The 23,562-nt window shown below is 45.8% G+C and overlaps 1 protein-coding gene across 1 annotated transcript in view; it reads right to left on the reverse strand.

The window, feature by feature from the left end:
- Positions 1-20,108, reverse strand: part of LOC120910588 (zinc finger protein 585A-like) — a gene marked incomplete at its 3' end in the record, with an annotated part of 40,532 nt that extends 20,424 nt beyond the window's left edge. Inside the window, exons 1-3 of the mRNA XM_040322347.1 lie at positions 19,539-20,108; positions 15,340-15,408; positions 11,801-12,508 (exon numbers count right to left, since the gene is read on the reverse strand). Coding sequence (XP_040178281.1) covers positions 11,801-12,508; positions 15,340-15,408; positions 19,539-20,108 — 1,347 coding nt within the window. The remainder of the gene's footprint in view (positions 1-11,800; positions 12,509-15,339; positions 15,409-19,538) is intronic.
- Between the last annotated feature and the right edge of the window lie 3,454 nt (positions 20,109-23,562).

Raw genomic sequence — 23,562 nt, forward strand, 5'->3', positions numbered from 1 at the left:
CAGCAGCCGCCGCTGCCAACATCCTCCACTCCGGAAAAAAACATCCCCTGACGTGCTGCGCGCCCTGCCTCTGCCTACAAACCCCAGAATGTAGCGCGGGCCGGCAGTTACCGGTTGGTGGTCAGTAGGAGGAGTAGTGTCCTTAGTAGTAAAAATAGTATCCCATCATTGGTATCAGTGGAAGAAATAGGGCCCCATTGTTGGTGTCAGTGGGAGGAATAGTGCCCAAGGGCCGGATAAAGGCTAGCAAAGGGCAGTCCTCCTTCAGTTACCTCATCCTTCCATTTTGCTTTTAAGTCTCCTTTTTTCTTCTGAGAAATCCTCACTTCCTGTTCTTCTGTCTGTAACTCCACACAGTAACGCGAGGCTTTCTCCCTGGTGTGGAGTGTCGTGCTCGCCCCCTCCCTTGGGCTACAGGAGAGTCAGGACGCTTTCTACGTTGCAGATAGAGAAAGGAGCTGTGTGTTAGTGGGCATCCTGACTCTCCTGTATTCCAAGGGAGGGGACGAGCAAGACACTCCACACCAGGGAGAAAGCCTTGCATTACTGTGTGGAGTTACAGACAGAAGAACAGGAAGTGAGGATTTCTCAGAAGAAATAAGGACATTTAAAAGCAAAATGGAAGGATGAGGTTAAGTGAAGGAGGACTGCACTAAGGTAAAGGAAGCTACCGTATTTATCGGCGTATACCGCGCACTTTTTTGCCCTGAAAATGGCCAACAGTGTTGTGAACTATATAGGGGATTTCTGTCGATAGAGAATAGTAAAAGATATAGTTACTAGTTGCAAGGATCCCAAAATATGCGAGGCAGCAGAAACAAGTCGAAGTCGGGAAGAAGCTACTTTTACCCTTAAAAATCTCGATAGGCGACGTTTAAAAAATTCTATAGGTTGCATTTTTTGAGCTACAGAGTAGGTCTAGGGCTAGAATTATTGCTCTCGCTCTAACGATCACGGCGATACCTCACTTGTGTGGTTTGAACACCGTTTTCATATGCGGACGCTACTCGCGTATGCGTTCGCTTCTGCGCGCAAGCTCGTCGGGACGGGGCGCTTTAAAAAATTTTTTTTTTTTGTTTTCTTATTTATTTTTATTTATTTTATAATTTTTTACACTGAAATAGGAATAAAAGTGATACATTTTTTTTTTAATACAAGGAATGTAAACATCCCTTGTAATAGAAAAAAGCATGACAGGTCCTCTTAAATATGAGATCTGGGGTCAAAAAGACCTCGGATCTCATATTTAGACTTAAACGCAAGAAAAAAAAAATAGAAATGTTGTCATTCAAAAAAATGACAACAAAAAAAATTGTCTCTTTAAGACGCTGGGCGGGACTGACGTTTTGACGTCACTCCCGCCCAGCAAAGCTATGAGGACGGGTGGGGGCCATCTTGCCCTCACTTGCATCCTCACACACTAGGAAGAAGCACCCGATCGCCTCTGCCACAACCGACGGCTCAGGTAAGCGGCGGAGGGCGCGGGAGAGCGGTGGGAGGCCCCTCTCCAGCCACCGATAACGGCGATCTCGCAGCGGAGACCGCCGCTATCGTTTACCGGACCGCTCACTGAAGAGATGGGTATCTCGGTTGTGGCAGCAGCTGCTGCCGTTACCGAGATATCCATCTTTAAAAAGAGGATGTACATTTACAGTGGGCGGTCGGTAACCGGTTAAGGTTAATAACCGATTAATCAAAACAATAAATCGGCCAACTAATCGATTATGAAAAGAATCGATAGTTGCAGTCCTAAACGAATGATGACTTGTAAAAAGGATAACAATCTAATTTATTTATACAGAAAAGAAACGATATTACCAAATATAACGTAGCTGATAAAACTCTTAAAGCAATGATGTTATTAATAAAATACAAAGTAAGTACCGTATATACTCGAGTATAAGCCGACCCGAATATAAGCCGAGGCACCTAATTTTTACCACAAAAAAATTGGGAAACGTATTGACTCGAGTATAAGCCTAGGGTGTCCATCTGCATGCCTCACTCTGTCCATGTGCATGCCTCACTGTGTCCATGCCTCACTGTGCCCATGCCTTTACTGTGCCCATGCCTCCATGACTAGTCTAACGTTTAACATGGGAGTCTATGGAAGGGGTGCCTGGCTTTGAAAAAAATCTGTATTTCCCAGCTGTAGGTCCCCCAGACAACAAACTTTGCACACTTGTCGAGGAGAAATGGGGCTACATGTGTGCCAAGTTCCGGGTCCAGGGGACCTACGACCGGCCGGTACCGGGTGCCCAAATTCACCAGAGAAATTACTGTTTAACATTGGAGTCTATGGAAGGGGTGCCCGGCTTTGAAAAAAAATCGGTGCTCCCCGGCCTTGGGTCCCCCGGAAAAACAAACTTTGCACACTTGTAGAGGAAAAGTTGGGCTACATTGTGTGTCAAGTTTGCCAAGGCCGGTACCGGGTCCCCAAAGTCCGGGAGATCAGGCGCAAAAAGGTGACTCGAATATAAGCCGAGGGGGGCCTTTTTAAGCACAAAAAAATGTGCTGAAAAACTCGGCCTATACTCGAGTATATACGGTAATATAAAAATAGAAAAAAGGATGTTGCAATGTAAAAAAAAAATGTTTTTTTTTTTTTTTAAAAGCCTATGGCGTGTGAACACACCCAAAAACTCCACCCGGTGCAGAAAAAATGTGCACACACATAAAGAGCGTTCACAAAAACGTGCAGACGGGTGCAACGTCAAGTGGTCCTTATGTGAAGAGGGACCCAAACCCTGATCCCCCGGGGCGTTAGGCTCCAGACGGGGACTGAGGTACTGTGGTCCGAGCAACCGAAGCCGACACGGACCCAACTTCCTCGGAGGGACTGCCGAAACAGAACCCTCCCAGTACTAGGTGGGGCTCCCCCGAAGGGAGACCCCATGAGAGCAAGTGAACTAAGCCAGAAGGCCATGTCCACCTACTCCCAAGACGTTCAGGGCTGGCCCGAGGACCGGCACCCTAATAGTCACACAGTGTCACAAAACGTGCACAACAAAAAAAGACAAAAACGTGACAAACATAGGCAATAAATAAAATAAAGTGGGGGAAAGGGATAGTGAAGAGGAGAGTGAAAGAAGTGGCCATTGTGGTCAATAATGACCAGGCCCTCCGGCCAGGAATAAAAAATTCCTCCGGTCCTAGCCAAAAGGCCCGGCCCAGGAGGCAGGTGCTAAAAAAAGCGTGTATCTGGTGCAGTGACCGTTGTCACTAATGCATAAAGGAAAATAAAGAATGGTGGTGATAGGATACCCAGTCAGACCTTACGTGTCCATGCTTGCACCCGATCATGAGGCTAAGAGAGAGGCCGCATCAATGAGCGCTCTGATTTTTATGTTCCCTCTCTAACCATCCCCACCAATCACACCCCTGGACTACTTTCATTGAATCCTGATTTGCTGAAATTCAATCCTAGTTGTTTATCATGCTTTTCACATAAGAATTAGAATTTTCGGAGCCTTCTTGTCCACCATGTTTATGGTTGTTAAGCGACCCTCCCTGATCTCAGTATAAATTAGCATTTCAAGGACTTATGATCAGGTGGAGACACAATTTCTGCTCCTCGCTCTAATGACAATAGTGTAAGTTGCTATGCAGACAACAGACAAAAGACGTTGGTCTTTTGAGATGCAGAAAACAGAAACTAGGCCCACCTCTCATGATTAAACCCCAAAATATATTAAAAGTACACACATTCCTGTAACAACATATTATATATATATATATATATATATATATATATATATATATATATACACACACACACACACGTATATAAAACTAAAGCCTCATACACACGGTCAGACTTTTTTTGACAACAAAATTCTAAGGGCCTAATCCACAAAAACCCGGCGCAACGTAATTTTTCCCGTTTAAGTTACACCGCCGCAAAATCTCTACCTAAGTGCCCGATCCACAAAGCACTTACCTAGAAATTTTGAGCGGTGTAACTTAAATCCGTCCGGCGCAAGGCGTTCCTAATTTAATGGGGCGAGTCCCATTTAAATTAGGCGTGCTCCCGCAACGGACGTACTGCGCATGCTCCCGACGTCATTTTCCTGACGTGCTTTGCGCGGTTTTACGTTGCGCCGGGTTTTGAGAATCGCGACGGGCGTAAAAAAAAAAAAAAACTGTTGCGGCGGGAAAAAAAAAAAAGACAGCGACGCGGGATAGAAGGGTCTACTTTTACAAGGTGTAAACAGTTTAGGCCTTGTAGAAGCAGCCCTAATTTTGCGACGGCAAACTAATACTTAAGGAGAAAAAACAAAGCTTAAAAGCTTCGTGGATCTCCGTAAGTGCTAATTTGCATACCCGAAGCGGCATTTCGACGAGAAATGCCCCCAGCGGCGGCTGCGTTACTGCATCCTAAGATCCGACAGTGTAAGTCCCTTACACATGTCGGATCTTCTGCCTATCTATGTGAAACCGATTCTGTAGATCAGTTCCATAGATAGAAACAGGGATACGCCGGCGTATCCCTTTTGTGGATCAGGCCCTAAATTCCCATGTTTTAAAAAAAAAATCCAACCGTGTGTACGCTCCACCGGACAAACTTTTTCGGTATTCATCAGACAAATGTTCGCTCTGCAAATGGACAAACTTTTCGGCAACAAAAGTCCTATCATGTGTACAGAAGTCCATCGAAAATGTTGTCCAAATTACAAACGCGTATGCTCAGAACCAATATTAAAATCAACCAACAATAGCAGAAGTTGACCAAAGGGTGGCGGTAAAGAGCAGAAGGGCTGAAAAACCATGTGATTTTGGGAAGGTTTGCTGAAAAAGTCCTGCTGTGTGTATGCATACCAAGTTCACGGCCAACGCCCTTCAAACAAAAATCCACGGAAAAGTTTGTTTGAAGTCCGATCGTGTGTATGAGGCTTTAGAAAGACTTCACAATGGTTCCCTTGAAGCTCCTTGATATAAATTTCAATATTTCCACATCAATTGTTCCTCATCTACCTGATGATGGTGGGGGATGGTGTGACCTTCCTGTGAGGAATCCCGGGAATACAGAGGACGGGGACATCTCTCTGGTGGGTTTCTGTTACTTGATTGCTCCATTATGATGTCCTCGTGTCCTTCAGAAAGCTGCTTCATCACTCCATACTCCTCATCCTACTCTTCTTTAACCACTTCCAATACCGGGCACTTACAACCGCTTCCTGCCCAGGCCAATTTTCAGCTTTCAGTGCGGTCGCTGTTTAAATGACAATTGCGCAGTCATGCTACGCTGTACCCATTTTATCATTTTTATAATTTTGTTCCCATCAATAGAGCTTTATTTTGGTGGCATTTGATCACCTCTGCGGTTTTTATTTTTTGCTAAACAAATAAAAAAAAGACTGAAAATGTTGAGAAAAAAAAAAGATTTTCTTTTGTTTCTGTTATAAAATTTAGTAAGTTTTCTCCTTCACTAATAAGGTGGCACCGATGAGGTGGCACTGGTGGGCGTAACTGATATGCATCACCGATAGATGCCATGATAGGCATCCCTGGTGGCACTGGCAGGCATTGTGGATGGGCACTGATTGGCAGCTGCCTGGGCACTGATTGGCATACCCGGTGGTCCGAGAGGGTGCTGCGCTGATAAACAATCAGCACAGACCCCCACCCTGTCAGGAGAGTAGCCGATCGGCTCTCCTCTACTGGTGTCTGTTAGACGCGAGTGAGGAAAAGCCGATCAACGGCTCTTCTATCCTATTTACATTGTGATTAGTCGTGATTGGACGCTGCTGATGACATGGTAAAGAGCCTCCGTCCAGAGGCTCTTTACCGAGATCGGTGAAGCAGCGTGACAGACTGACATGCCGCACCAGCGATCGCCACAACCCGCTCCCCCTTGGGCACGCGGCGGCTGTTATTCTGCTGGACGACATATGACACCCAGTCACGATAACTGAACCACCGCCCGGCCGTCATTCTGCTATAAGCCGGGCGGAAAGTGGTTAACAACAATATTATCATCCCGAAGGGTTCCCATATATAATAAAACATTTGTTGTAACAAACATGTTTGTGTATAAATCCTATCAGTGGTTGTTACCCATCTACCTGATCATGGTGGGGGATGGTGTGAATGAATATCTGAGACTTGGATCAATATGGAAAAAAACATTTCAGGACATTCTTTCTACAAATGACATTTTCCCTCTTTCTTCCTATTTGAATCCTCTAAAATAAAGACATACATATTCCAACTCCCCATTCCCAACTACTAATAAAAGTCATAGTCCGTTAGTATAGACTTATCAGGTGAGAAGGTGGGAAAGGTGACACACCCCCAAAATGAAGACAATGTTCCGGCCCCGTAACTGGGGGAGTGTTCTGCTCCTGAAGGGGTTAATCTGCCTGTGTGGTGTAATAATTGCCCGTTGTAGGCCATGTATGGTCATTGTCTTTGTGTCTATTTATTGTCAGTGCTGTTTGTTTTAAAATTAACATATTACTGGAATTTACCTACAAAATGAAGAGAACGTTCTGGCCCGGGAAGTGGAGAAATGTTCTGACCCTGAAGGGGTTAATCTAGGTTCCCACACTATATATGTGTGTATCATCATCTGCTGGAGATAAAAGACATCACAGTGACTATGGAGGAAGAGGACGGACATGACGGGGGGGTTACTGGGTGTGACTAGAAAAAAGGATTCTTAGATTGTAAGCTCTAATGAGCCGGACCCTCTGATTCCTCCTGTATTGTAACTGTACTGTCTGCCCTCATGTTGTAAAGTGCTGAACAAACTGTTGGCGCCATATAAATCCTGTATAATAATAATATCTTATTACCTCATCTGCTGCCAGTTCCAGCAATGTCTCCTCTCTCCTTCCTCCCGACTCACCTCTCACCCGGAACTTCCTGACCATATGTGACATCACTTCCTGTCTTCCATCGAGACTTCTTGTTTGTATGTGACATCACTTCCTGTCTTCCATAGAGACTTGCCTGGGTAGAAGTGAGATCACCACCTTGTGGAGCTCAGAGGATTTGAACGTAGACAATAATCCATGCAGCCTTGTATTTGAAAGTCCATGTATAGAAGAAATAACATTCAGTGAACCATCCAACATAAGGGGCCAGATTCACAAAGAGATACGACGGTGTATCTACAGATACACCATCGTATCTCTGACTTACACTGGTCCTATCTATGCGCCTGATTCATAGAATCAGATACGCATAGATAGGGCTAAGATCAGACAGTGTTACACTGTGTTACACTGTCGGATCTTTTTTTAAATTTAAAAATGGCGCCGGGGGCGTTCCCGCTGATTTACGATAAATAATATGTAAATCAGCGAGATACGCAAATTCACGAACGTACGCGGACCCGTCGCATTGTTTTTACGTCGTTTCCGTAGCGGTTTTCCGTCGTATACTTACCCTTTCTTTTATCAGGCGCAGCCAATGTTAAGTATAGCCGGCGTTCCCGCGTCGAATTAGAATTTTCCTACGTCGTTTGCGTACGCCGATTCACGAACACGCGCGTCGCAAGTCCCGCTCACGTTGCAACCACTGACGTCCTAGTGACGTCAGTGGGAGCAATGCACGCCGGGAAATTCCCCGGACGACGCATGTGCATTTAAATCGGCGCGGGAACGCGCCTGATTTAAATATGACACTCCCCTAGCCGCGGAATTGGAATTCCGCTGGGGGATTTAGGATCCGCCGTCGCAAGTTTGGAGGTAAGTGGTTTGTGAATTAGCCACTTGCCTCCTAAACTTGCGGGAGCGGATCTTAATTCACGTAGATCGAGCGGATCTATAGATCCGCTGAGCTACGTGAATCTGGCCCAAGGTATTTTCCAGACAGGAACATGAAATCATTAACAGTCTCTATGTATGTCTCAGTGAGGGGAAACTGCAGCACTTACACAGTCTGTTCTCTCTCAGCAGGAACTCACTGGGCTAGATTCATGTACCTGCGCTTCTTCTTACGGCGGCGCAGCGTATCGTATTTACGCTACGCCGCCGTAACTTACAGGAGCAAGTGCAGTATTCACAAAGCACTTGCTCCGTAAGTTGCGGCGGCGTAGCGTAAATGGGGCCAGCGTAAGCCCGCGTAATTCAAATGTGGAAGGGGGGCGTGTTTTATGCTAATGTATGATGACCTGACGTGATTGACGTGTTTTACGAATTGCGCATGCGCCGTCCGTGTACATATACCAGTGTGCATTGCTTCCAAGTACGCCGCAACAACGTATTGGTTTCGACGTGAACGTAAATTGCGTCCAGCCCTATTCGCGAACGACTTACGCAAATGACGTAAAAAATTCAAATTTCGAAGCGGAAACAACGTCCATACTTAACATTGGCTGCGCCTCCTAATAGCAGGAGCAGCCTTACGCCGAAAAAGCCTAACGTAAACGACGTAAATAAATTGCGCCGGCCGTACGTACGTTTGTGAATCGGCGTATCTAGGTAATTTGCATATTTCTACGCCGAAAACAACGGAAGCGCCCCTAGCGGCCAACGTAATATTGCACACAATTCTACGCCGCCGCATTCAAGTTACGTCGGCGGAGGAAGCCTATTTTTTTAGCGTATCTGCCTTTGAGAATCGGCGTAACGATACGCCGGCGCAGATTTGAAATTACGGCGGCGTATCTGGAGATACGCCGCCGTAAAAGCTACCTGAATCTACCCCACTGTTATCTTTCTGCCACATGTCTCTCTCCACCGACTTACCCACAAAACCCCTTGCTATCCTCTGCTCTTCTTGATGACCTCATCCTTGGTGAGAGAGAGCATAGCAACCATATTAGAAAAGGGCAAACAAACACTTGTTAAATGGGCAAAGAGATCACATCACTACACCCTAGTAATGTCACAAAGTATTGAGACACCTGCCTTAACACGCACATGAACTTTAATGGCATCCCAGTCTTAGTCCGTAGCAGGGGAGGGTTGGCAGCCTTAGGCCTGGGGGTAGGGTTGCCACCTCATCCCTTTAAACCCGAACACATATGAATTACACAGGTTCTGTAGCTGATTAAGGTGGTAAACACACTTGGTGCCTTATCTGCATTAAATTAGCCTCAGAACCTGTGTAATTTATGTGTTTAAAGGGGTGAGGTGGCAACGCTACCTGGGGGTAGGGTTGCCACCTCATCCCTTTAAACCCAAACACATAGTAATTACACAGGTTCTGGGGCTAATTTAATGTCGATAAGGCACCAAGTGAGTTTAATTAGCACCTTAATCAGCCAGAGAACCTGTGTAATTCATATGTTTTCGCTTTTAAAGGGATGAGGTGGCAACCCTACCTGGGGGGGCAAGTCCCACATGCCAGCAACCAGCTCCCACAGGCCAGCCATAGACAGCAGGACCCATAGGCCATGGCCGACTCCCAGCAGGACCCACAGGCTATGGCCAGCAGGACCAACAGACCATGGCCAGCTCCCAGCAGGACCCAGAGGCCATGGCCATCACAGAACCAGACAGTGTTGAGAGCTATTTCCTATTTTGAGGTTACTGGGTGGGTAGGGCACTGGGGCAGGATAAATGGGGGGAGATAGAATTTGGGGGTCAGCTGGGGAGTCAGGGTCTCTCACCTCAGCGATGCCAACTCAGCCTCCTGGGGGGTAATGACAACTTCAAAAAGCAGCCAGTGCCCAGCCTGAGCCAGTCATGCCCTGTCTCTGCCTGCCTCCAGACTCCGGGACTTGTAGTGGAAAAGTAAGCTGCTCTCAGTCAGTTATTTCTTCTTCTCTCTGTGACGGTCTCTCTAAAAACTTCAAGTTGCAGCCACCCGGCACCCAGCCTGAGCCAGTCACCGACATCCCAACCTGCGCCAGTCACCGACATCCCAACCTGCAAAAACTAATTTCAGGGAGGCGACGCTTCATGTCGCAGCCTTACCAGTGGCAATAAAATGCAGCCTATCAGTGGAGCCTATCAGTGTCCACCAGTGCAGCCCATCAGTGTCCCCTCATCAGTGCAGCCTTTCACTGCCCACCAGTTCAGCCTATTAGTGCCACCTCATCAGTGTCCACCAGCGCAGCCTCAGTATCCACCTGCGGAGCGCTCCAGGCTCCGTCCCGCACCCTCCCCTGGTCACAGACAGAAGACAGAGCAGCCCGAGCGGGCGTACTCCATTCGGCTACTTTTGTCTTCTGGCTCAGCCGAGAGATCGCCCAGCGCTCGCGGGTGTCCGGGAACCCGCAGGAGATGTCTGCAGTCACGTGACATGCGTGACCCACCACGTCTCTGAAGACTCAGTCTCCAGGAGTACTAGTTCCTGGCTGCTGTTCAGTTCTCTCCACCCGCTGCCACCAGGAACTGTCCAGACTACAACTCCCGGAATGCCGTGTGGGAGCAACGCAGCCAATCGGTCAAATTCCTGCACAAAAAAAATGTCAGCAGACAGCAGCCGTTTTAAATATAAGTTAGGCAGCCTGGTGGGAATTTTTCACCCTGCCCACTGGCCCAGGCCTACTGTTTGCAGCTATAACAGTTTCAACTCTTCTGAAAAGGCCGTCCACAAGGTTTAGTGTGTCTATGGGAATGTTTGTCCATTCTTCCAGAAGCACATTTGTGAGATCAGGCACTGATGTTGGAGGAGAAGGCCTGGCTTGCAGTGCCCATTCCAATTCAACCCAAAGGTTTTCTATCAGGTTGAGGCTAGGACTCTGTGCAGGCCAGTCAAGTTTCTCCACCCCAAACTCGCTCATCCATGTCTCTATAGACCTTGCTTTGTGCACTGGTGCGCAGTCATGTTTGAACAGGAAGGGGCCGTCCCTAAATTGTTCCCACAGTTGGGAGCACGAAATTGTCCAAAATGTCTTTGTTTGCTAATGGCAGGTGTCCCAATACTTATGGTAATATAGTGTATGTGGTATCGCTGTAATCGTCGGGAGCAGGAGAATTTTTTCGGAGTCGTTCTTTGGTGGTAGATTATGGATGTAACGAGAAATATACAGCTACATTTTTAAAAATATATTTTTTTTTTACTATTTTGGGCCAGTTCTCCTTTGATAAAAAAAATCAGGAGACATCAATCGCCATTTACCACCAAATGAAAGCCCAATTTGTCCTGAAACAAACGCGGTATAATGCACCTGGGGGCACAAAGTAGTTGTGATGATATGTACGGTTTTACTAACACATGTCAAAGTTGTAGAATTGTGCTTAGGCATTAACATTTGTTTTACCCTTAGGAGTGAAGGAGTTCACACAGTGATTTCCTATGACTGTCAGCTCCATCTAGTGGCCATAATGAGGTATCTATCCTGATCAACCTAAAACTCCACATTATGGCCACTAGATGGAGCCAATGATCATAGGAAATCACTTTATGAAATAAAATACGACCAGAATTTCTCATAGTACGGCGAATGCGTGTCACACTTGGTCAACAATTTTTTTTTTAAACTAGACCTGTAAATGTTTATTACATAGAGATAGTCTGGTTGAAAAAAGACACAAGTCCATCTAGTTCAATCAATAAAAGAAAAAAAAAAGTTTACACCACAAAATTTACCAATGAGAGGTAATGACTCCATTTTTATTTTTCTCCTGCTATCAATGGCCAACACGGTACAACACTTCATCCATGTCTTTGGTGATCTCCGATCTCCTTATCAACTGTTTCTTACATGATGAAGATCAGCCATGGAGTATATCTGAGGTGTATATCAGGGTGTGCTTCTTCCCCACATGTCCAGCAACATTCATATACAAGACATTTCCCGCACTCACTAATACACCCCGAGGGTTGTGTGAGACCCCTGATGTACAGGAAGACGGGACTTCAGTGAGGAACATTTCCCTCACTCTGGACAGGAATACGGCTTCTCCCTCATGTGAGATCTCTGATGTCTGTAAAGATTGCACTTCTGTGAAAAACATTTTCCGCACTCAGGACAGGAATATGGCTCCTCACCCGTGTGAGATCTCTGATGTATATTAAGATGTGACTTCGTAGAAAAACACTTCCCGCACTCAGGACAAGAATGCGGCTTCTCACCCGTGTGAGACCTCTGATGTGTGTCAAGAAGCGACTTAACTAAAAAACATTTTCCACACTCGGAACAGCAATACGGCTTTTCCCCCGTGTGAGATCTCTGATGTTTGGAAAGACTGGACTTATCTGAAAAACATTTTCCGCACTCAGAACAGGAATACGGCTTCACACCCGTGTGCAACCTCTGATGTGTGTCAAGATGTGACTTACATGAAAAACATTTCCCGCACTCAGAACAGGAATGCAGCTTCTCACCCGTGTGCAACCTCTGATGATAGGAAAGACTGGAAGTACTTAAAAAACATTTCCCGCACTCAGTACAGGAATACGGCTTTTCCTCCGTGTGAGACCTCTGATGTGTGACAAGTTCAGATTTTTTTACAAAACGTTTCCCGCACTCAGAACAGGAATGTGGCTTCTCACCTGTATGAAATTTTTTATGAACATAAAGACCAGACTTAAAACGGAAACACTTCCCGCACTCAGTACAGGAAAACCTCTTATCTGTTGGAAGAACGGCACCGTCCCGCACAGTCTGAAGTTCCTCAGGATAAGAGGAATACGATGGTCCGGCACCGTCCCGCACAGTCTGAGGTTCCTCAGGATAAGAGGAATACGATGGTCCGGCACCGTCCCGCACAGTCTGAGGTTCCTCAGGATAAGAGGAATATGATGGTCCGGCACCGTCCCGCACAGTCTGAGGTTCCTCAGGATAAGAGGAATACGATGGTCCGGCACCGTCCAGCACAGTCTGAGGTTCCTCAGGATAAGAGGAATACGATGGTCCGGCACCGTCCCGCACAGTCTGAGGTTCCTCAGGATAAGAGGAATACGATGGTCCGGCAACGTCCCGCACAGTCTGAGGTTCCTCAGGATAAGAGGAATACGAGGGTCCGGCACCGTCCTGCACAGTCTGAGGTTCCTCAGGATAAGAGGAATACGATGGTCCGGCACCGTCCCGCACAGTCTGAGGTTCCTCAGGATAAGAGGAATACGATGGTCCGGCAACGTCCCGCACAGTCTGAGGTTCCTCAGGATAAGAGGAATACGATGGTCCGGCAACGTCCCGCACAGTCTGAGGTTCCTCAGGATAAGAGGAATACGATGGTCCATCTACACTGTGTGGTGCCGGATGAACATTTGAGGTAGTCGGGTTTTCTCCTGGACTATACTGTGTGATGTCCTCATCTTCTACTTTACAGTCTGGAGACAAAGTGAGACAATCCTCTGAGGTTTTCCTCATCTCCCGTCCATCTACTAAAATAGAAATACAAAGATTATTACTAGACATAAGCCGATTGGTTCCCCTAAACCAGGACTCCGCCCACATCAGGCAGCTTTGTCTCTGAGGATCTTACAATTCCCCCCTCAAGGTAACTAGTAAATGGGTCCTCTGATCTCCTACCAGATCATTTGTTTATTCATGGACCTTAGTCAGAGAGTGAGGAAACGAGAACTGTCTTTTATAGGAGTGACAGTGATGAGGGGATTATAGGACGAGTGTCCCCACCCCCTCTATCACTCACTCAATTTGAAAAAGTTACGTCGTTTGCGTAAATCGTCCGTGAATGGGGCTGGACGTCATTTACATTCACGTCAAAACCAATGACATCCTTGCGGTGTACTTTGGAGCAATGCACACTGGGAAATTCCACGGACGGCGCATGCGCCGTTCCGCAAAAACGTCAATCACGACGGGTCACAGTAGTTTTACATAAAACACGCCCCCCTGATCCAAATTTGAATTAGGCGGGCTTACACCAGCCGATTTACACTACGCCGCCGCAACTTACGAAGCAAGTGCTTTGAGAATACAGCACTTGCCCGTCTAAGTTGCGGCAGTGTAACGTAAATCAGTTACGTTACGCCGCCGCAGAGATACGCCGCCGGATGTGAATCTGGGCCTTTGAGTGTAAACCTCCTCCCATCAGCAAGGGCATTGAAGATGAAACATGGCTGGGTCTTTCAGCATGACAAAGATCCCAAACACACCGCCCGGGCAACAATGCGTGGCTTCGTAAGAAGCATTTTAAGGTCCTGGAGTGGCCTAGCCAGTCTCCAGTAACCCAGGAGAATTGTTCTGTCAGAGATCCTGCTATACCCTGGCATGGGGCAGAAGACCCAAGACACATGCCACTGGTGCCTAGGTTGAGCAATGACTATGGTGAGAGTCAACATTTTGCTGAACCCCAGAATCTCCATAAATCCAGTCTAGAGACATAAATTGTGTCTGCAGCACAGAGAAGGAAGATTATCCGAGAGAAATACAGGAATACAGGACGGGGAACACAGCTCAGGAAAGTGACCAGGGGATTACAGGCTGATATCACCCAGTCCCCGCCCTACTCTGGACCAATCAGTGAGCAGTATGGGTGGAGGAATGGATTTAGTGTTAATGACCCACCTGTGCTGATCTCTGTAGGAGTGTCCTCCTCTATAAATGTCCCCGTTATTCCATCCTCCTCCATAGACTGCTGATCATCCCTCACATACGTCTCTTCTTCTTCTGATTTCACCTCAAATTCTATATCGATTGGATCTCCACTCTAAACCAAGAAAATGAGAGAGAATATCATCTGTAAGATAAGAGCTTTATTATTGTGACATCACATAAGAAATCCACACATCGTCTCCATGATTCTGTGTTTTATAATCTCCGTCCCACCAACCTTGCAATATTGAGGGATGGTGTGACCTTCCTGTGTGGAATCCCGGGAATACAGAGGACGGGGACATCTCTCTGGTGGGTTTCTGTAGCTGGATGACTCCATCATGGTGTCCTGGTACAGATCTTTGTGTCCTTTAGGAAACTCCTCCATCACCCCATCCTCATCATCCTCCTCTTTTATCTCTTCTTTAAGCTCAACTTTAGGATCTCTCAGGTTTCCACTCTGAATATAGAATAAAAATGACATCAATGGTAACAATGCAGATAATGTACAGATCCTAATGATACTATCAGGCCTCGTACACACGACAGAGTTTCTCGGCAGAATTCAGCGAGAAACTCGGTCAGAGTCGTCTGTACACTTTCGGCCCGATGGAGCCGCCGAGGAACTCGTCGAGAAAATAGAGAACATGTTCTCTATTTTCTCGTTGTTCTATGGGAGAACTCGGCCCGCCGAGCTCCTCGGCGGCTTCAGGGCTGAACTGGCCGAGGAACTCGATGTGTTTGGCACGTCGAGTTCCTCGGCCGTGTGTACGAGGCCTCAGTGATTGTTCCTCATCTACCTGATGATGGTGGGGGATGGTGTGACCTTCCTGTGTGGAATCCCGGGAATACAGAGGACGGGGACATCTCTCTGGTGGGTTCCTGGTATTAGGCGGCTCCATCATATCCTTGTGTCCTGAAAGCTCCTTCATTACACCATATTCCTCGTCCTCTTGCGTGTACTCTTCTTTAATAACACTATTATAATCCTCAAGGTTTCCACTCTGAATATATAATAAAACATTTATTGTAACAAACATGATTGTGTATAAATCATAACTAGTAACATAATAGGGTTAAAAAAAAAAAAACGAAAATGAGCCCTTCATAGTACAAAAAGTACAAATAATCGCTACTGTAAATTAGAACTGCACGATTCTGGCTAAAATGAGAATCACAATTTTTTTGGCTTAGAACAGGGGTCTCCAAACTTTTCAAACAAAGGCCCAGTTTATCGTCCTTCAGGCTTTAGGAGGGCCGGATTGTGGCTAGCAGGGGTAGAAATGTCCAGGGCCCAGCATCAGTAAGGCCCCGTACACACGACCGAACATGTCTGCTGAAACTGGTCCGCAGACCAGTTTCAGCGGACATGTTCGGTCGTCTGTACGTCCGACCGGACAATTTTCCGGCGGATCGGACAGGTTTCCAGCGGACAAATGTTTCTTAGCATGCTAAGAAACATGTCCGCTGGAAGCCTGTCCGTCGGACATGTTCGGTCGTCTGTACGACTCACCAGACATGTCCGCTCGGCCGAAAGCCCTCGCATGCGTCGAAGTGATTCGACGCATGCGTGGAAGCATTGACCTTCCAGGGTCGCGCACGTCGCCGCGTCATCGTCACGGCCCGGCACCGCGTATCCTGTCCGCAGGGATTTTGGTTCGATGGTGTGTACAACCATCAGACCAAAATCCGGCAGCGGACATGTCCGATGAAAACGGTCCGGCGGACTGTTTTCATCGGATCAGTCCGTCCGTGTGTACGAGGCCTAAGAACAAATATGGCCTCGGGGTTGGTGGTCAGTAGGAGGAGTAGTGTCCTTAGTAGTAAAAATAGTATCCCATCATTGGTATCAGTGAAAGAAATAGGGCCCCATTGTTGGTGTCAGTGGGAGGAATAGTGCCCAAGGGCCGGATAAAGGCTAGCAAAGGGCAGTCCTCCTTCAGTTACCTCATCCTTCCATTTTGCTTTTAAGTCTCCTTTTTTCTTCTGAGAAATCCTCACTTCCTGTTCTTCTGTCTGTAACTCCACACAGTAATGCGAGGCTTTCTCCCTGGTGTGGAGTGTCGTGCTCGCCCCCTCCCTTGGACAACAGGAGAGTCAGGACGCTCTCTACGTTGCAGATAGAGAAAGGAGCTGTGTGTTAGTGGGCATCCTGACTCTCCCGTAGTCCAAGGGAGGGGGCGAGCACGACACTCCACACCAGGGAGAAAGCCTGGCATTACTGTGTGGAGTTACAGACAGAAGAACAGGGAGTGACGATTTCTCAGAAGAAATAAGGACATTTAAAAGCAAAATGGAAGGATGAGGTAAGTGAAGGAGGACGGCACTAAGGTAAAGGAAGATATTTAGGAAAAAAAATTGTACCTTTACAACCCCTTAAAGAAACAAGTGTCAGAAAAAGATTTGGGCCAGATTCATATAGAATTGCGGTGGCGTAACGTATGTCATTTACGTTACACCACCGCAAGTTTTCAGCGCAAGTGCTTGATTCACAAAGCACTTGCCTGTAAACTTGCGGCGGTGTAGCGTAAATGCGTCCGGCGTAAGCCCGCCTAATTCAAATGGGGCGTGTACCATTTAAATTAACGAACGTACTGCGAATGCGCCGTCCCTAAAATTTCCCGACGTGCATTGCGCTAAATGACGTCGCAAGGACGTCATTGGTTTTGACGTTAACGTAAATGGCGTCCAGCGCCATTCACGGACGACTTACGCAAACAACGTAAAATTTCAACGCGGGAACGACGGCCATACTTAAAAGTGGAGTTCCACCCATAAATATAACATTACATCAGTAGTTTTAAAAAAATGTCATTAGTCCTTTAAGAAAACTTTTTTTTTTTTAGATGCCTTCAAAGTGTTGTTGCTAGGCAGAATAGTTAATCTTCCCACTTCCTGCACCTAGGTGCTTAAGCTTCCTAACCTACACCGCACAGACTCCTGGAAATGTAGTGGGTGTAACTTTCCAGGAGTCTGTGCACTCCCCAGTCTCGAAGAATCATGTGACTTGGACAGTACAGGTGCTGAAACCTGATCTGAAACCTATTACACTGCTTGTGCAGCACTGAGCATGTGCGAGATCTGCAAGGCTGAAATCCAGGAAGTCATACAGTCTGGCTTCATGATGCCCACACTTAAGATGGCCCCAGTCAATTTCTATTTTATAAAGTGTCTAAATGCTGTAACAACCTAACAAAACGGACCTTCGTTTACAGACTAACTTTACTAGAATACATTAAGCTTGTGTATTACAGGGGTATTTATTGGTGCTGTCAGTTAAACGCGCTATTAACGGCGTTAACGCAAACCCATGTTAACGCCGTCAATTTTTTTATCGCACGATTAACGAGGCGGCGTTCGGGGGTTATACCGGGATGATGCCTGCAGCCGCAGGCATCATTCCGGTACCGTTGTTTAGAGCGGGCGATCGGCTATCCAAACATAACAACCGATGCGGCTAAAAGCCGCTCGGTTGTTATGCCGGAGGAGCGGGAGGGGACATCCCCCCCCCTCCCGCCGCCTTTCGCCGCTCTGACCGGGCCTCCCGTCCCACCAGGAGACCCGATCCTCCATCCGGCGCCTTCTGTGTCCAGGCGGAGACTGACACTAAGCCGTAAACGGCTTTGATTCAGTCTCCGCATTGAAACCACGGAAGCGGCGTCATGACGTCACTTCCGGGTTTCTCAGCTGCCAATGGCGCCGGATTTAAAAAAGTACACAGTATTCAGAATCGCCGTTTTCGGCGATCTGAATACTTTGAAGTGCAAAGGAGGGCTCGGAGGTCTTTTAGACCCCGATCCCTCCATAAAGAGTACCTGTCACCACCTATTGCTGTCACAAGGGATGTTTACATTCCTTGTGACAGCAATAAAAGTGATCAAAATGTAAAAAAAATTAAAAAACACAATTTAAATATTATAAAAAAAAATAAAATAAATAAGAAAACAAAAAAAAAAAATGTTTTAAAGGGTGAACCTCCTTAATCGCTCGATTAATCGTGAGTTAACTATGACATTAATGCGATTAATCGCGATTAAACATTTTAATCGCTTGACAGCACTAGTATTTATATATAAAAAGTGAAATTGTGGCCGGAACTCCGCTTTAAGATTGGCTAAGCCACCTAGGGGGCAAGTTTATCTTTACGCCGCGTATCTCTATGGAAACGACGTAAATTTACAGCGACGGGCAAAGCGTACGTTCGTGAATCGGCGTAACTAGTCATTTGCATATTCTACGCCGACCGCAATGGAAGCGCCACCTAGCGGCCGGCCTGGAATTGCAGCCTAAGATCCGACGGTGTAAGTCACTTACACCTGTGGGATCTTAGGGAGATCTATGCGGAACCTGATTCTATGAATCAGGCGCATAGATACGACCTTCGTATCTCAGAGATACGCCGTCGTATCTCTTTTATGAATCTGGCCCCCGAGATCGTTTTTCTGTGGAGTTTCGCAGTCCGATTCATGAAAGCTATGGTCATCCTCATAATTCAATTTTCTTTTACTCACAATTTCTGGCAATTCTACCCGTGTTTCCCCGAAAATAAGCCCTGGGTCTTATATTAATTTTGGAAACAAAAGACACAGTAGGGCTTATTTTCAGGGTAGGTCTTACCATGCAATGTGCTGTCTTCTCTCCCCCTCTCTCTCCCTGCCTGTCAGGAATCCCCAGTGTGAACTGAGTTAAAATGCTTGTAAAATCCTATAATCCACTCTATTACAGTAGTATATAATGTACAATGTGTGCGTTTCTGTAATATAATTGTGCCAAATACATTTGTTATAGCGCCGCTCTGCACTTCCGTTACCCGCCGCAGCTCTCTTCCCTGCAATTATATTACAGAAACACACACATTGTACATTATAAAACTACTGTAATATAGTGGATTATAGGATTTTACAAGCATTTTTAACTAGGGCTTATTTTCGGGGTAGGGCATATATTGCAGCCTTCCTGGAAAATAGCACCAGGTCTTATTTTCAGGGTAGGTCTTATTTTTGGGGAAACAGGGTAGATATGTGTGGAAAAGTGGCTGTGTTCTCCTCTGTCTTTTTGAAGGGGGAGAAGCGGATGACGTGGAGGGAGAAATATCAATGAGAGGTTGCCCTGCAGGGCACATTGCATGACTAACCGGTGTAGACGTTAATGTTGGTGACATGGGACATTCCTCTTTCCTAGAATATGTGTGATCTGAACCAATGGCTTGCGGGGTGGCAATTTTGGAATAACATGGTTCAGAGGGAATGAAATCTTCCGTATCTTGGGTAGTTTGCGTGCCGACGTCCATCCGTAAAACATTTTGTAACTGAGCGGAAATATGACAATTGCATGAACAACTTTGTTTTTCCATGGCAGTTGTATCGGTAATGGCCCTCATCCCTTCTCTTGTCCATAATTTTTTGAGTTTGTTCAGCCACTTCTTTCCATTAATTGTCGGTGTAGAGACATCAGTAAAGATGGTAGGTACCGCTTCGGGGAGGAGTCTTCTTTGCGTTCCACGCATTGTAATTGCTTGAGCTTCGAAGTGGGCAGAACATAATCGATAGTTTTCTGAGCACAAGTCGTTTTTGATTATGGGTACGTACTCCTCAACCATTCCTGGCTCCATCCCTGCATTTTCTAACCAACGTTTTATGCGACCGTCTTCCTTTGGAAATGTAAAATAACTGACTTTATTCCCTTTAACATCTTTTCCGGTCATGTTTGGACAATATTTTCCAAAGCACACAGGCATATCTACTGGATACATAATAATCAACAGTTAAAAAATAATAATCAAATATTTTGGTATAATCAAAAAAGTCAATCTCCTTCCCCCTTTTCTCTACTAATCTCCCTCTTCCCCCCCCATGTCCCTACGTTCCCCCCCTCACCTCTCCCCCCCTCTCCCTCCGTCACCTATTCCATCCCCCCCTTCATTAGAGATTAAGCCCTGGTTCACACTGGGTACGATTTGGAACGATTTGAGATGCGATTTGACATGTCAAATCGCATCTCAAATCGGCGGCAATTGTCGGCAATGGCACTGTCCTAATCAGTGCGACGCCGCATCTGCGATTTCAAAAAGTAGTTCCTGTACTACTTTTTGCGATTTCGGGCCGCGATTTACATTAAATTGCGGCCAAAATCGCGGCAAAATCGCTGCAAAATCGCGGTAAAATCGCGCATTTAACCGCGATTTTTAATTCGCAGCAGTGTGAACCTAGGCTTAAATCACAAATGCATAAAAATTATTTTAAAATAATCTTTATTAGAAAAATATACAAGACGAAATATAATAAATAATACATTTACAATAGTTTCAGAATCTATATTTGTTCAAAAATAAAATAAAAAAATAAAGAGAAATAGAGAAAAAGAGAGAGAGACAAAAAGAGAGAAAGAGAGGCACACAGCGATAGAGAGAGAGAGCGAGAAAGAAAAAAAAAAAGAAGGAGTGAATAACAATATTCATATATGCTTGTTTTTGATAATATCAAAAACGGTTGTCGAGAGAGAAAGAAAAAAAAAAAAAGCTAATAAAGAGAAAGGAAACGAGATAGAAAACAGAACAAATACAAAATATATAACATTCTATAATACTAATTAAAAAAAAAAAAAGAGAGAGAGAGAGAGAGAGAGAGAGAACACGAGAGAGAGAGAGAGAGAGAGAGAACACGAGAGAGAGAGAGAGAACGAGAGAGAACGAGAGAGAACGAGAGAGGGAGAACGAGAGAGAGAGAACGAGAGAGAACGAGAGAGGGAGAACGAGAGAGAGAGAACGAGAGAGAGAGAGAGAGAGAGAGAACGAGAGAGAGAGAGAGAGAGAACGAGAGAGAGAGAGAGAACGAGAGAGAGAGAGAGAACGAGAGAGAGAGAGAGAACGAGAGAGAGAGAACGAGAGAGAGAGAGAGAGAGAGAGAGAGAGAGAGAGAGAGAACGAGAGAGAGAGAGAACGAGAGAGAGAACAAGAGAGAACGAGAGAGAACAAGAGAGAACGAGAGAGAACGAGAGAACGAGAGAACGAGAGAGAGAGAAAACGAGAGAGAGAGAAAACGAGAGAGAGAGAAAACGAGAGAGAGAGAAAACGAGAGAGAGAGAAAACGAGAGAGAGAGAGAGAGAGAGAACGAGAGAGAGAGAGAACGAGAGAGAGAGAGAGAGAACGAGAGAGAGAGAGAGAGAACGAGAGAGAGAGAGAGAGAGAACGAGAGAGAGAGAGAGAGAGAACGAGAGAGAGAGAGAGAGAGAGAACGAGAGAGAGAGAGAGAACGAGAGAGAGAGAGAGAACGAGAGAGAGAGAGAGAACGAGAGAGAGAGAGAGAACGAGAGAGAGAGAGAGAACGAGAGAGAGAGAGAGAGAACGAGAGAGAGAGAGAGAGAGAGAGAACGAGAGAGAGAGAGAACGAGAGAGAGAGAGAACGAGAGAGAGAGAGAGAACGAGAGAGAGAGAGAGAACGAGAGAGAGAGAGAGAACGAGAGAGAGAGAGAACGAGAGAGAGAGAAAACGAGAGAGAGAGAGAGAACGAGAGAGAGAGAGAACGAGAGAGAGAGAAAACGAGAGAGAGAGAGAGAACGAGAGAGAGAGAACGAGAGAGAGAGAACGAGAGAGAGAGAACGAGAGAGAGAACGAGAGAGAGAGAGAGAGAACAAGAGAGAGAGAGAGAACAAGAGAGAGAGAGAACAAGAGAGAGAGAGAGAACAAGAGAGAGAGAGAACAAGAGAGAGAGAACGAGAGAGAGAGAGAACGAGAGAGAGAGAACGAGAGAGAGAGAGAGAACGAGAAACGAGAGAGAGAGAGAGAGAGAACGAGAGAGAGAACGAGAGAGAGAGAGAGAGAGAGAGAGAGAGAACGAGAGAGAGAGAGAGAACGAGAGAGAGAGGATGAGAGAGAACGAGAGAGAGAGAGAACGAGAGAGAGAGAGAACGAGAGAGAAAGAGAACGAGAGAGAAAGAGAGAGAGCTAATTATAACACTAAATATAACACTAAATATAGGCAAGAGAAAAGAGAGACAAAACAAACAAATATAAAATACGTAACATTCTTTACTACTATTTAAAAAAAAAATGCTTGTTTTTGATAGAAAGAGAGAGAAAGAGAGAAAGTGAGAGAGAGAGAGAGAGAGAGAGAAAAAGAGGGAGAGAGAGAAAAAGAGGGAGAGACAAAAAGAGAGAAAGAGAGGCACACAGCGATAGAGAGAGAGAGCGAGAAAGAAAAAAAAAAAGAAGGAGTGAATAACAATATTCATATATGCTTGTTTTTGATAATATCAAAAACGGTTGTCGAGAGAGAAAGAGAAAAAAAAAAAAGCTAATAAAGAGAAAGGAAACGAGATAGAAAACAGAACAAATACAAAATATATAACATTCTATAATACTAATTAAAAAAAAAAAAAAGAGAGAGAGAGAGAGAGAGAGAGAGAGAGAGAGAGAGAAAACGAGAGAGAGAGAGAGAGAGAGAGAGAGAGAGAGAGAGAACACGAGAGAGAGAGAGAGAGAGAGAGAGAGAGAGAACGAGAGAGAACGAGAGAGAACAAGAGAGAACAAGAGAGAACGAGAGAGAACGAGAGAACGAGAGAGAGAGAACGAGAGAGAGAGAGAGAGAGAACGAGAGAACGAGAGAGAGAGAACGAGAGAGAGAGAACGAGAGAACGAGAGAACGAGAGAGAGAGAACGAGAGAACGAGAGAACGAGAGAACGAGAGAGAGAGAACGAGAGAGAGAGAACGAGAGAGAGAGAACGAGAGAGAGAGAACGAGAGAGAGAGAACGAGAGAGAACGAGAGAGAGAGAGAACGAGAGAGAACGAGAGAGAGAGAGAGAGAGAGAGAGAGAACGAGAGAGAGAGAGAGAACGAGAGAGAGAGAGAGAGAACGAGAGAGAGAGAGAGAACGAGAGAGAGAGAGAGAACGAGAGAGAGAGAGAGAACGAGAGAGAGAGAGAACGAGAGAGAGAGAGAACGAGAGAGAGAGAGAGAGAGAGAACGAGAGAGAAAGAGAACGAGAGAGAAAGAGAACGAGAGAGAAAGAGAACGAGAGAGAAAGAGAGAGAGCTAATTATAACACTAAATATAACACTAAATATAGGCAAGAGAAAAGAGAGACAAAACAAACAAATATAAAATACGTAACATTCTTTACTACTATTTAAAAAAAAAATGCTTGTTTTTGATAGAAAGA

This window comes from Rana temporaria, chromosome 8 (genome assembly GCF_905171775.1).
Source record: "Rana temporaria chromosome 8, aRanTem1.1, whole genome shotgun sequence".
Taxonomy (NCBI): domain Eukaryota; kingdom Metazoa; phylum Chordata; class Amphibia; order Anura; family Ranidae; genus Rana; species Rana temporaria.